General features: G+C 38.4%; 1 protein-coding gene across 1 annotated transcript in view; it reads right to left on the minus strand.

The window, feature by feature from the left end:
- Positions 1-14,246, minus strand: part of LOC109425333 (twitchin) — a 115,752-nt gene that overhangs the window by 43,503 nt on the left and 58,003 nt on the right. Inside the window, exons 8-10 of the mRNA XM_029860217.2 lie at positions 2,310-2,611; positions 1,125-1,751; positions 11-1,062 (exon numbers count right to left, since the gene is read on the minus strand). Of these exons, the coding sequence (XP_029716077.2) occupies positions 11-1,062; positions 1,125-1,751; positions 2,310-2,611 (1,981 nt within the window). The remainder of the gene's footprint in view (positions 1-10; positions 1,063-1,124; positions 1,752-2,309; positions 2,612-14,246) is intronic.

A 14,246-nucleotide genomic window follows, 5' to 3' on the forward strand; every position in this document is an offset into this window, starting at 1 on the left:
AACTGCTCACCTCTTTGGTCTCCATGATCTTTGGCACCTCCGGTTTCTTGGCCTCCTCGATCTTGATTTCGACCTTTTCTTCCTTCTTTGCCTCTTCAACCTTAATTTCGATCTTCTCCTCCTTCTTGGCAGCGACCTTCTTCTTGACTTCCTTCTTCTCTTCAACCTTCTTCTCTTCCACCTTCTTCTCCTCGGCCTTCTTCTCCACCTTGATCTCAGCCTTCTTCTCCTCCACCTTCAACTCGGCCTTCTTTTCTTCGACCTTAAGTTCAGTCTTCTTGACCTCGGCCTTCTTCTCCTCGACCTTGATCTCAGCCTTCTTCTCCTCGACCTTGATTTCCACCTTCTTCTCTTCTACCTTCTTCTCCTCGACCTTCTTCTCTTCCACCTTCTTCTCTTCAACCTTCTCCTCCTTCTTCACAACCTTCTTCTTCTTCTCCTCTTCCTTCGGCTTCGGTTTTTCTATAATCTTAACCTTGGCCTCAGACTCGTCGCTCTGCTGTTCGTTGCTGATCGACACCTTGTAGGTACCGGCATCCTCCACTTTGCAGTTCTTGACCGTCAGCTTAGCCATACGGCCGCTGAACTCCTGGATGACAGTTTCGCTGGTCTTCAAGATCGTCTTGTTCTTCATCCAGTACACCTTGAAGTGGCGATCCGGGTGGACCAGGCCTACGGCCAACGTCAAATTGCCGCCCTCATCCACCTCCACATCCTTGAGCTTCGGATCGATGATCGGCTTGGTCGGCGGGGGCTTCTCGAATACGATGTCCTTGATCTCGATCACCTGCGAGGTCGCCTGGCCCTTGTCGTTCTTGGCCACCAGCTTGTATGCACCAAAGTCGGCCTCGCTCAGCTCGGTGATGTTGAGCTTGACGGAGAACTCGCCCTGGCGAGTTTCCTCGATCTTGATCATGTGACGGTGCGTCTCCTTGATCACCGTCGTCTCCTTCATCCAAATGCACTCCGGCTTGAAGCGGGACGCGACCGCACACTCGATCGACGCCGTTCGCTTCTTGACGTTCGTTACCAGTTTCGGTTTCTCCTTGATGACCGGAACAACTACGAATGGAAAGATTGATGTTAAAGCCTGAATAACTTCGAAAACATTCTTCAATACTTACTCTCAATGTTAAGAATTAAATTGGCATTTAATTCACCGAGAATATTCTTGATGTTACACTTGTACGTGCCAGAGTCTTCCGTCTGTGGATCCTTCAACACCAGGGAGATGTGGTACACGTCCTTTTCGGCCGTCATCGTGATCTTCAGCTTGCTGGTCTCCTGAATGATTTTACCCTCGCGAGTCCACGTGATGTCCGGCTTGAGGTCGGTTTTGACCTTGCACTCCATGCGAACCAGCTTGCCATTGTCCAGCGAAACGATGTGCGGCTTCTCAACGAAGATCGGTGCGTTCTTCGTCGATTCCTGCTCGGACTCGATGTTCAAGTTCAGTGTCGCACTGCTCTCGCCGAACTCGTTGCTGATCACGCACGAATAGCTGCCGCCATCCTCTGCGCTGGGATCTTTGATGTTCAGCGTCAGCTCGTACGTGTCCTCGTCGACGGTTTTCACCTCCAGGGCCACCTTGTTGGACGATTTGACCTCCTGTTTCTTACGCATCCACTTGACGGTCGGTTTCGGTTTCGATCTACATCTACACTTCATCGTTATCAGCGTGCCCAGCTTGTTCGGGATGATCTTCGGTTTCTCCACGAATGACGGAGCAAAGCCTCGATCGTTTTCGTTCGCTAGTGGACAAAAGTACGAAAGAAAAGACACTGTCAGTATTGCACTCAACTCCAAAACCACCTTTAAGCTATTCAGTTGGCTGAATATGTTGAACTGCAGTTCACGTCAGTTGTCTACACGCCTAATAGCTTCTACGCTCCGAAGGCCACCATCACATCAGAGAGGCCGCTTTGAGAAAGAAGTCAACTTTTAGTGCGAAGCTCATCAGCTTTGATCGTTAATACAAGCTACTTGAAAAAGAATGGGAAAAAGAACTAAAGAAAAACAGTTTGAATTGATGAAGATGCTGTAGAGATTGTAAGCTCGCGGGAACTCGCAGCAGGTTAATAGCGCAAGGTTGTCTACCGCGGGAGCTTCGAGAGCGCACGCAAGTGAAATGATGAATGACCCTCTCGGAGAAGTTTGCTATCGTAAGAACATATTCTTTTCCATCTAAACAAAAATCGATTTGTGCTTTCTGATCACGTGAAAAACAGACTACAGTTACAGCAACCCAGCAAACTGGAAGCAGCTTAATCGGTATTCGTTGTGTGGTTGTACTCCGGAAGGTCCGTTACCTTTGAAGTTAAGCGTAATGTGCGCGTTGCTTTCCCCGAATGGGTTGAAAGCGTGACACCGGTAGATGCCCCCATCGTTGGCGGTCGGTTGCGAAATTTGCAGCGTCAGCAAGTAGGTATCGTTCGAGATCGCTTTGCGCAAGATTTTGAACCGCTCGCCATCGGTGATGGTCTCGGTGCCGTGGAACCAGGTAATGTCGGCCACCGGCAAGGCCTCCAGGATGCACTCCATCGAGAGCACTTCGCCCTTCTGGGAAATTGTGGGCTTCTGTGGAAAGCGGGGTGGTTTACCCTCCGGGTTTCTGCGGGTGGCGCGTTCGCGGAAAGAAAAGTGGACAGATGTTGATTGTTTTGGTTCGGAATTTTAGACAATTATGTATGCGTGGATGAGACCTTTATCGAATTATCTTAAACGAGGGGACCTGACGAATTTGCAATTGATTGAGCTTTGATGGTGCAGAGACGAATTTAAGTGGGAATCATTTTTATCATGAGAGCTTCAAATTATACTGTCTACTGTCTAGATGTTATATATTGGAATTGTAATGGGAAAGACTGTAGCTATCTGTCCAATTGCTTATGGAATGTCGACCCTAGAAAACACTATTTTTTATTTGTATCTGCTGCCGCACGGTGACAATATTTCGATTATTATCGAACTTTCATGTACTTCAGATCTTTCTTCACAGAAAGTCAGCGTTTTGGCAATATTGTTTAAATGGAAATATTCAAAATCTTCCACAGGGAAAATTTCAATGTCAAGTTTTTGACTATTTTCCATACTAAAATTCATTAAATATTGTGTTTCAGAATACGTACCATTTAAAATGTGTGGAAAAAAATTCGCCGATTAAAAATTTTTTAGTTTTTGGATTATGAATACATGGGCCAAACACTAATCATTTCCGAAGAAAAATTTGAGTTACATGAAAAAATCGATAGTAATCGAGATTTTGACACCGTGTGCAGCATAGTTATCCCATGTTCTATGGGAGTCCCTATTAAAAAAAAGTTGTTGAAACCTGGAATTCGTAAGCTCTTTTGTATTCTAATGACATAAAAAGAGAAATCTCTGAGTTTGAGCCAAACATATTGAGATTTATAGGTGGTTCAATCGCCGCAAAGTTAAATTTTTGAGAAATAAAGACAATGTTTTAACTTCAAGTGCCATTTTTCAATTTTTAACCGGTTTTCAATCTTTTTTATGTATCACTGATGAATGAAATTTTGAATAAACTTGAAGAACATTATTTTTTTCCAAAGTAACGCAAAATATAAGTTTTTAAAGATTTAATTTCTTTTTCTTCTTTTTACAAAAAAAAAGGATTAACTTTGGGTCCCGATAACTTTTAAACCGCTTGATCAATTTCAAGTTTTTCAGCGTGATTTTGTAGATATCTCTGTTGTCCATCTTTGTTCTGAACAAACTATTTGTGAAAGTATTAATTTTAATGATATTTTTCACCAAAAACTGACAAAACGTGCATTAAAACTTTATTTTTTTCTTGTTAAATTTGAACTTGGGACGATTTTTTGCAAGTTTTTACTTCAAACCATATACTAATCGTCATATTTATGGATATGACAAACAGAGAACTTCAAAAAAATTTCTCGCATTTATAACATGAAAATATTTTATAATTCTGGAGAGACGAACCAGCATCGGGCTGAAAGTCTCTATAATAAAGCTGTAATGAAATAAGAGTATTTTATATTTCTGAATTCTGAAAAATTGAAGTTTATGGCTTCCATATGATAATTAAGAATGAAATTTTCACTAAAAGTCAGAGTGGACTACGCGATTTTTAGGGCAGGTAAAGATAGCCGAAGGAATTCGAAATCTCTGAACTTTTCAACGTTATTTTGATGTAGATGTTTCATTACATAAAATAATTATAGTTTCTCGAAAAAAAAGCGTTTGATTTGATGTACCAAGTGCTTGCAGGACATTTTCCCAAATTCATTGAAAAACAGATGGCCCGGTATGACTTAACGCCGACCAGTTTATTCACAGAGACACTTGAAGTTATAATACCTTTTTTTACTCGAAAATTCAACTTTGAGGTGATTGCGCCACCTCTTAATCCCAATATTTTTGGCTGAAACTCAGAGGTTTCTTTTTTATGTCATTTGAATCCAAAAGAGCTTACGAATTCCAGGTTTCAACAACTTTTCAAAAATAAGCCGCAGCCTACTGCACACGGCAGCCTGCACTGTTCAATGGCAAAATCAATTTTGTTGGAGAAAATCTTCTTTTGAAATCCGCAGTATCTCTAAATATTCATAGAATGGAGAGTTACAAATGCCCTGCTGAATATTTGAGATTATTTCTTAAAATTAGTATAAAAGATATTTTGAACAATTTTCCACGGAGTTCTTAGAATGATTGCTAGAATATTTGCCATTGTTACTCTCAAGAATTTTCAAACATATTTTCAAGCATAAGAAATCGAACCTCGCCTGTATCGGTCGCGTGTAATATACTCCGCATTTCAGCAAAAACAAAAAATGTGATTCTTAATTCGCGTAAAACTAAAACGAAAGTTTACCGAAATATCCAGTGATCGTTGAAACTGAAATTAAACCCGCCGCGTTGTGATTCAAAGTCCTTAAGATTTTTCTCCAGAATTGAAGATTTGGCGAATATGGTGAACTTCTAACGTATCCGTCATATTCGCCAAATCTTTAATTCAGGAGGAAAATCTCAAGGACTGAATTGTGTGACTGTATTCTGATCCATCAGATAAAATGTATCTATTAATAGTGCAAGAGAGGATCTCGAGAAGAAATTACAGGATCTCTGGGAGGAATACATATGTGGAAGAATCAGGGAGGAATTACTATACACTGCAAATTTTGTTTGCTGGTATTCAGCAAACTTTGCTGATTTTTTTTTGTGCTGATTTCATTCAGCAATACGAATTTACTGAATATCAGCAATTATTGTTCAACTTGCTGAACCATCCAGCAATTTTGGCAGTTAATCAGCAACGCTGTGCTGAAATTCAGCAAAAATTTTGCTGAAATTCAGCTATTTATTTTGCTGATTTTTTTTTGTGCTGGAAGCGTTTCAAAAAGTTTGGTGTGTAGATACTTCAGATACCATAGACTTGCGGAGGCGAAGACAACTGTAGCCAAACGAACTGTCAGTTCGTGTAGCCAAACGAGCATAACGTCACGATTTCAATACCGACAATGAACTGCGTGACGTCATATTCGCTCAGTACATTCTAAATTCACGGTAAAACACACTAAAATCATATTGTTCAACCATGTCTCCGTGAGTGGTGTCTATAGTGTCTATAGGAATTACTAAGGAAATTCCGAGAAGAGTCTTTCAAGGAATACCAGCAGGAATCCCGGCAAGTAGATATCAAAAATTCCCTAGGATTCTCTGTATACATTTCAGTAGAAATCTTTGAAAAAATTTCAAGAGGAATTCATGAAGTAACTCAGCAAGAATACCTGAAGAAAGGCCAGCAAGAATACCAGATAGAATCCTTCCAGGATTGTCTAAAGCAATCACGGCAAAAATCCAGAATTCCAGCACGAGTATCTAGAAAAATCCTCCAGGATTGTCTCAACAAATCTCGCCAGAAATCTATATATTTTCAAATTCCTTTTTGGAAGAAAACTCTAAAAGAATCACATCACGAATCTCTAAAAGGATCCTTTACAAAACTCCGGACAGGGTGGCCACTCAGAGCGGCAAATAAAATTCCCGAGTTTTTCCCGGTTTTCCCGACAACTTTTTGAAATTTTTCCCGATTCTAAAATAGAATGCTTTACAGAGAAAATTAAACGTAATTTACTAAGAAAAATTTAAGAGAATTTATATTGAATATTTTCAAATCCTTGGATTTAACATTATTCATATGAACTTGAAAATAAGTTATGTGTTGTTTGTCTCGTATCCAATGATGGGCATTGAAGTTACGACATCTCCATTAACGATTCCTTAAATTCATAGATGACCAACTAGTACAAATTATGCAGTTGTTTAAGCACCTTCGACCTTCCTGGGAGGTCGAAATTCTCAGAGAATACACTATGATTATATGATTTACTAACTTATTATTTGTGGATTTCTTAGTAATATTCCAAAAATCTCTTCGAAAAAATTATTGATAAGTTTGTTTGGGAAACTAATAGGCAATAACAGAATGCCCAGAAAAAAAAAACATTACGAATGAACTTCTGGTAGAATATCTGGAAAGATTACTCGTGAAAGAATTTTGGAAACGATTTCTTCAGTGTAGTATTTTTGATGGTGATTTTCATGATATTTTAATAGAACACCAGTGGCGAACTTTATGGTAGCGTAAATGGCTACTACAGAAAGTCAGGCAGGTTAGTTAGACTGAAATCGTAAATTCTAGGAAAAATATGAGAGATCAAAGAAATCTTATTTTGTCTAATAATCGTCTAGCATTCAGTTATTTTATTAGTGATTGCAATATGAAGTTCTCAGAGATTTGATTTTTTTCTGATCACATTTTCAGATATGTCAGGAATTTCTCCAGGAATTCCTGAAAGATTAGTTTTTGAGAAAGTATTTCCCCCAAAATGTAGAGACAGATTCATTACTTGGGAATTATTTATTTCCATAAATCATACCACTAGCGTAAAAGCACTAGACTTCGCCACTGCTCTAGTCTTCGCCCCCTCCATACAAATTCCATTTTTATGTATGTAGTGGTGAACATTAGAGCAGAATTTTAGGGGGCGAAGTCTAGTGTTTTACCCTATATTGCTCCAGATGCTTTTGAATACGCACTAGAACTCTCGCGAGAATTTCAATTGATAGTTTAACTAGAAACTACGAATGCTCAAATTTCTCGAGAATTTGCTAAACCAGGAGTTTTACCAGGGACTTATGCTAAAGCTTCACCAAAAAGTGATTTTGACGATAACTTACTCAGGTTTTCTCCGAACATTTTTATTCACAAGTTCAACAAATGAGTACATCCAAGAACTTCATGAAAAACAACAATAGGCGAAAAGAAAAAATGAAAAATACAATAGGCGTGCTTTGACGAATTCCATCAGATACTAAAAATCCCTTTAAATATTCTTTCAATTGTTTTTCACTAACAATTTTTAAATTGAGAGATTGTTTTCACCAGAATCACTCATCCAGATTTTCATAATTTTTAATTTTAATTTATTCTTGGGGCAATTCATTCATTTATTCAAAATTTTATCAGCATCCTATCCAAATTTCTCAAAGACTTTTAGCTCAAAGGATAAATGCTATATTAAGTATTCTCCTAGAGATTGTACAAGGATATTTTTTTTAGAAAAAAGTAAAATTTTTTGTAATGTTTTATAAAACTTTTATAGGACGTTTGATGTTTTCTGGAACATGTACATCCTGAAATGCATAAGTGACATATGAATCTATAAATATTTGAATGTGTGTCAACCAGTTTTTCCACCAAAATGTTCTTTAGAATATCTTTGAAATTGTTCAAATTGTGATGTTAGGTAACATCACTATGGTTAACTTGAATTGTCATGACTCGACGACAAGATATAAATTTCCAAGGTTTAACGCCAGTTCCTCCACTAGGTTATATAGTTCAACAGTTGTTGACTGCATTTCCCACAGATTCTCGTACTTATGCTTCTGGAGACTGTACAAATTTTGGAATTCTGGGAATTCCCGGTGACTAGCAACAATTCCCGAGGTTTTCCCGACTTTTTCCCGGTGGTTTCGAATTCCCGAGCTTTTCCCGGTTTTCCCGAAATTCCCGACTGGGTGGCCACCCTGTCCGGAAGGAATCTTTGAAAAATTCCAGCAAAAGTCCATAAAGGAATGCCAATTAGAATATCTTAAATAATCCGTGCAGGGTTTTTCTAAAGAAATCCCTGCTGAAATCTCTGAAGAGATCCCAGGAGGAATCGCTGCTGGAATACCGGAAGGAACATCTGGAGGCATCTTGTAGCATTACAAAAAGAATGGCTGAATAAATCCCGGAAGGAATCCTGAAGGTATCTCGAGAAAATCTCGTCTCTTTTCTTTATCCTACTCTCTATTTTAAATGTAGTGTTTAATTAGCCTCAAATAAAAACACACATAAAAGAAAATTAAAAAAAAATCTCTATCCTAACCCTCCACACTACTCTCCATTCTATCATCTATTTTACCAACTATCCTACCCATTATTAAGGTGATACGGGACGACGTGTTAATTTTGCTATCTTAAGCTTCCAGGGAAATAAATTTATTTCAGTTATATAGGGTAGAATTCACGAATCAGTCATTTTTATCTCACTTCCATCCTCCTTCACACTTTATATAACGAACTTAGCTGATTTAGTGTGGATTTTATATACCATTTTCTACATTAACTTAGTCTAAAACTTAGTTTATGAACAATTCTTACCATTTCTGTGTCTTGCCATTCAACTATCAAAGAAGGAATTGGAGTTGCACCAAAAAAAATGACGATTTGAATAAAAATCCGACTTAGATTTCATTTGGAAGGTGACCCCAAACTTTTGCACGGTGACTTGTAAACCCAACTCGATAATTTAAATTATGGTATGAGTTTTTCCGTTAAAATCTAATGAATAGCTTTCAAAGAGGATAGGAATAGGGTTCTAATGCAACTTTAATTTTAAAATTTGGTCGACCCTATTTAAAATTACACGGAAAACAATTTTTCATACAGATTTAGGAAAAATATGTAAGTTTAGGTAAACTTTTTATACTAAAAATTTCATATGAAATTTCAAGCTTAACTTTACTTTACTTTATGTAAACAAAAAATGGATTTTCACATTAGGCGCTGAATTTCGTTAAGGACTACTTGTATCACTCACCTTTAGGGATGTTTTGTGAAAAAAAATACCCAGATTTTTTACGTTTCTAAAATGCTCAATGTATGAGTTGCTATGGGAACAGCAAACTTCCCCTTCGATTTTCTCCGTATGTTGATTTTGTTAGATACGGTGTTTGGTAAAGTTAGACTTGACTTGTGAAAAGTACCTACTAATCAAATTTAACCCTTTATCTTTTGATAGAGTCTAAGAATGAGTGCATTAAATGAAAGATGTCTGAGATATGACTGAAAAACTCCATGTTTTTGAGGGAGTGACCCCAAACTTTTGCACGGGAGTGTATTCCAGCCATAACGATCATTATTGTTTTGGGCAATAATTGGGAGCGAGCCCTAAGAGGGATAAAGCTCTTGGCGCGAACCATTTTAACACTTCTTCAAGGCATTGTCCATTAAGAATCCGGACGGTGGAGCGGACCTGGTGTGATGGTTAAAGCACGTGACTATCGCGCCGAGGACCTGGGATTGAGTCCCGTTCCCGAGCCCGACAAACTCACAAAATGGAATTGGAATGGAAGTAAAGCGTGAGCCCCGAAATGAACTAGCCTACGGCTAAAAATCTCGTTAATACAAATAAAAAGAAAAGAATCCGGACGGACTAAATAATGTATATCTCAGGGATGAAATACCAAACATTAAAGGTGAAGCTCTCAGCCTTCATAAGTACGAAAACGTTAATAAAAGTGCGCGATTGCATCAAATCCAGTTGATGTCTTCGGCGCAATATTTCTTTGATTTATGCTGACTAAGTGCTCTGAACACACCGAGTTGATTTGTTGCAATCGCGCACTTTTATTTACGTTTTCGTACATTTACGTGCGATAGTCCAGTAGTGAACTAAATATTGTACTTTCATGGCAAAATATCATTGAAATTATTTATTTTTATTGTCCATATATTTTCTCACTTTTTCCGTGTTAACCTCCTTAAAAATCTGCACAACGGTTTTAAATTTTAGCATTAATCCCTTCGGCATGTTAGTCCAACAATCAGGTCATCTATGCAATGTCATGAGGAAACACTGAAATAAAATTTGTTGTGGAAACTACTGAGAATCTTAGGTACGGTTATTTATTTTACTATGGAATCTGTAGTTTCCACAACAAAATTCTGTTCGGTAATGCAACAGCCACGTTTTGTGTACTCATTTTATTTTGTTCCTATGGGAGATAACATTGCGGCGTTTCCTGAAGTGCGGCTGTTGCTTTCCAAGACGATTTGCCACATAGAATTTCGTGCAAATGCGTTCATGTTCAGCGCACCAGTCAATATTGTAAAATTTTGCGTATAATTCTAGAGATTCACGTCAAAATAACTGTAATTGTTAACCTTCCGTTAATCGCGCGGTTGACCATCACCGTCACCACCGCGCTAATACTGAGCATTAAGCGCGAGTTTTTTTCAGCATGTTGTACAAAATACAACAGCGCGACCGCTCGAGGGTTAACGACGCTGGGCAAATATGGGTCATGCTGTTTAGCGTCATATTGTGAGTTTCCTTGGTCACTGGATTCGAAGGTCGATTCGACGCCCTATTTCAAACGCCCTTTTCTACGAACCATGTCAATTGGGTTTATAAATTAAGAAAAATGTATTGATTTTTTGATTTTATACGAAAGAGCTCATTTTTCTGAACTACTATGATTTTTTTCAGATTTTTAGAACTTCGTTTTGGTACCTAAAATCGATTTCGAAGAGATTTTTAGAAATCACCTTTTGACAGCTGGCCAACTACTTGACAGCTCCACCCAGTACAAAATGCGACGAGGGGTAATTCGACAAATCGCTCCCATACAAACTTCAAACTGATTTTTAAATAGGTTCCCGGGCATCAAAATTCGTGAAAATTTGGATTTCGACTCAGTTTTGCATGCAGATTCAGAATATGGAATTATCTCAACACCGCTAAAGAAGCCAGTTGAGTATAGTCCATTTTACGAGCCGTTTTTATGAATGAAATTTTGACAGGAGGTATCGTCCAAACCCGTGAAAATCAATATCATCATCAACATTGTTGTCACTTCGTAAAATGGCTCATATCCTTGCTGCCTCTTTTGTACAAACTACTTCGTTTTTTGATGCGACCTTCTGCTGTCATCGTTGAAAATAGAAAGAGAGCGAAGATGAAATGTGAGTGAGGCAGCAAAAAAAGCACGTGCCACTCTGTCACTTTTGACACATTCGACTGTGAAACCAGGTGTGAAGGCAAAAACGGACGATTTTTGGATCTGTACGAGGCACGACCATTTCAAACCGTCGTGTTCGATTAGGGAATACCTACACAATAACGTCTTCGAGGAAATTTGTCACTACACTAACGTGTTTTTTTATTCGATAATTAAAGTCAATTCTCCTTAAAAGGGAGGTAAACATTTTAATTATTGATTCATCAAGATATTCTATTTTTCACAAATGATCAAACTTTCACGACAAAATTGAAATTGCCAGAAAACTGTACTAATCTGTCATATCCATATCCAGCAGTTTTTCCCCTTCCATACTTAATACAGGCAGAGAGAATAATGAGGATGAACTTAGGGTCGCCCAAAAATACACACACGGCCTATCTACGAGGAACAAATTTCCCAAATGGAGGAGAACGTGCCTCTGGAGCTGACCTACTTGATCCCTGAGAAAAGAAACAACCACGTTTTTGCACCCCTTTTACATCATTCGTAAAATAGTGGTTTTCGCCTACATGTACGTACACGCTGCATTACACGTAGTGTTTGGGTTACTGGTGGAAACAAAAATTAACTGTTCCCGGCAAAATCAAACAGGCATATTTTTCACCAGTAGATTTGCATTGGTGTTCATGACACCGCGTCTCGAGAACTTAATTAGGCTATCCATTGAGTTGTAAAAAAAAGTCCCACGAAACCTACTGCAAGCCTATCCATATACGAGAGAACAAAAGATGTTCTCAAAGTTCTTACAAATTCTGAACACGGGAAATTTTAAATCAAAGCACTATTTACCTCACAGACATTTGGATTGGTCAATGGCGACTTATCGCGAGAGGGGTGACAGCTTAAGGCCTTTTTTTGTGTCATCACAAAATGGCTTCTTCAGAATCATCATCCAAATTCAACTTTACACAGTATTGCACTAATACATTTACGTAAGAAAATCGATGCTTACTTTTTCTCTGAAATTCTCCACTTCACGCAAGATATTTTGAAAAGAAATATAGAACACACTATTCCAATTAAAATTCTCTTTCGAACTATCTATACCACAAAGAAATATTTTCACTCAAACTTGAAAATTATTCAAATTTGTCTCAACCGCACCAAGAGTTCGATGGCAAAGTTTACCACCCACCACAATACAACGACGACGGCAGCAGCGCGACGCGACGGTGCCGTCCGGCGCACAATCATCGATCATTGAACGCAGTGATGTCGATCTTGCGGGCCAATTCATCAATAAAATCAATCAAAATCATTGAAATGGTCAACTCAAATTTATCGATTATACGTCTTAAAATCGAAAACTATTCTTCGAATGATTATTGTTGTACTTTGAATCACATATGATAGTAATAAAAGCAAATAATTTTTATTTGTGAAATCTTTTCCGCACTGTCCGCCAACACTGCTGCTGCTTGCAAACATCAACAGCGGAAGAGCATACTAAGAGTATTCGATCATTTTTAGCTTATTACAAATAAAATTCGGTGTTTTTCGTAATATTGGGACATGTTTCATTGTTGTTTAGCAAAACAGAGTAGTCTACTGCTTGAATTGCTTTTAAATGATTAATAATCTTGAAATGTTTACATTGGTGAAAGCGAGGCAAAGAGGTGCTATTTTTGTTTGTTTGTTTATAGAACAAATGTAAAAAGGCAACACCTCTACTGTTGCGCTCGATGATTGTTAGAAACAAGAATCGAAAAAGAAGTGCTGAAATAGGAGTGATACAGGGAGTCACCTTAAAGTGTAAATATAGTGCAAATGAAACTTAACCCAGTTTCGTTAAGTGCCGTCGATGCTTAACCAATTATTTCGTGTTTAACTGTACCAGTCCATATTTTGAGTAATTCTACACGCTAACCCTCAGCTACCCAGATTTACGTCAAAGCGACCCAGATCGAGTAAAACTGCAGTTACTCTAAAGTGGGTAAAGCTACCTTTACTCAAATCTGGGTTACCAATATTAGCTGCCAAATCTGGGTAAAGGTTACCCTGATACTAGGGGCAGGACAGATCTAACGAGAGAAAATCTGTGTTCGAAATGTTGTTCAGAATTCCTCACAGTTCCTCAGATTTTCTCCCATTTCTACCAAAGTGTGATCTGGCACCAATGCCAAACTGCAAAGTGTTGCGTGTGCTGAATGAAAATTGCAGTTTTGGGGATGTCTTTCGACCAATTTCGTCGATCATTGATAAAAAGAGTAGCTCAGAATTTCTCAGAGTTGCTCTCGTTTGCACACTGTCTTGCCCCTTCCCCTGATATTGACGTTAGTCATCAGGGTATTTTCTACCCATGTTCAAATAAATGAGTAGCAGAGCATGGACCATATGAGATTCCCCATAACTACTTCCAAACAAAAAAAAATCAAAAATAAAACAATTTATGATTTGGATTATGTTTATTTCAGTATTTTCATTACGACATCACAGACGAAGCACTATTTGTTTGTGAAAATGTTGTTCCGGCCAAAGTTCCAGCATCCTCGCCGGCATCGAACTGGATCAGCAGGGCAGCAGCAAATAATAACTGAAAATGTTTAGCATGTGTAAAGAATGATTTTGAAAAACAAAACAAGTGAAAATTCTTACCAATTTACTATAGTGTTCAGCTTTCGCCGTTCAAAATTTCCAGAAATTCCTCGACAGACCGCAACATCTAATTTTCCGCAGATCGCTGGAACCGCTACCACTTATAGCACCGTGGCCAATGTGAATTTTTTTGCAAGTCTCATTTACTCAGATGTTTACCCAGATTGTGACAGCGACAACCAACTAAAGAAACTGGGTATCGGATTTTTTTCAAAGACCGGTTTACCCATAATCAGGGTGAATCTTACTCTTCTGGTGTGAGATCGATTGTGTGTTTCTAAGTCTGTATAACGCGTCAATACTCTTAT

Source organism: Aedes albopictus, chromosome 1 (assembly GCF_035046485.1).
Source record: "Aedes albopictus strain Foshan chromosome 1, AalbF5, whole genome shotgun sequence".
Lineage (NCBI taxonomy): Eukaryota > Metazoa > Arthropoda > Insecta > Diptera > Culicidae > Aedes > Aedes albopictus.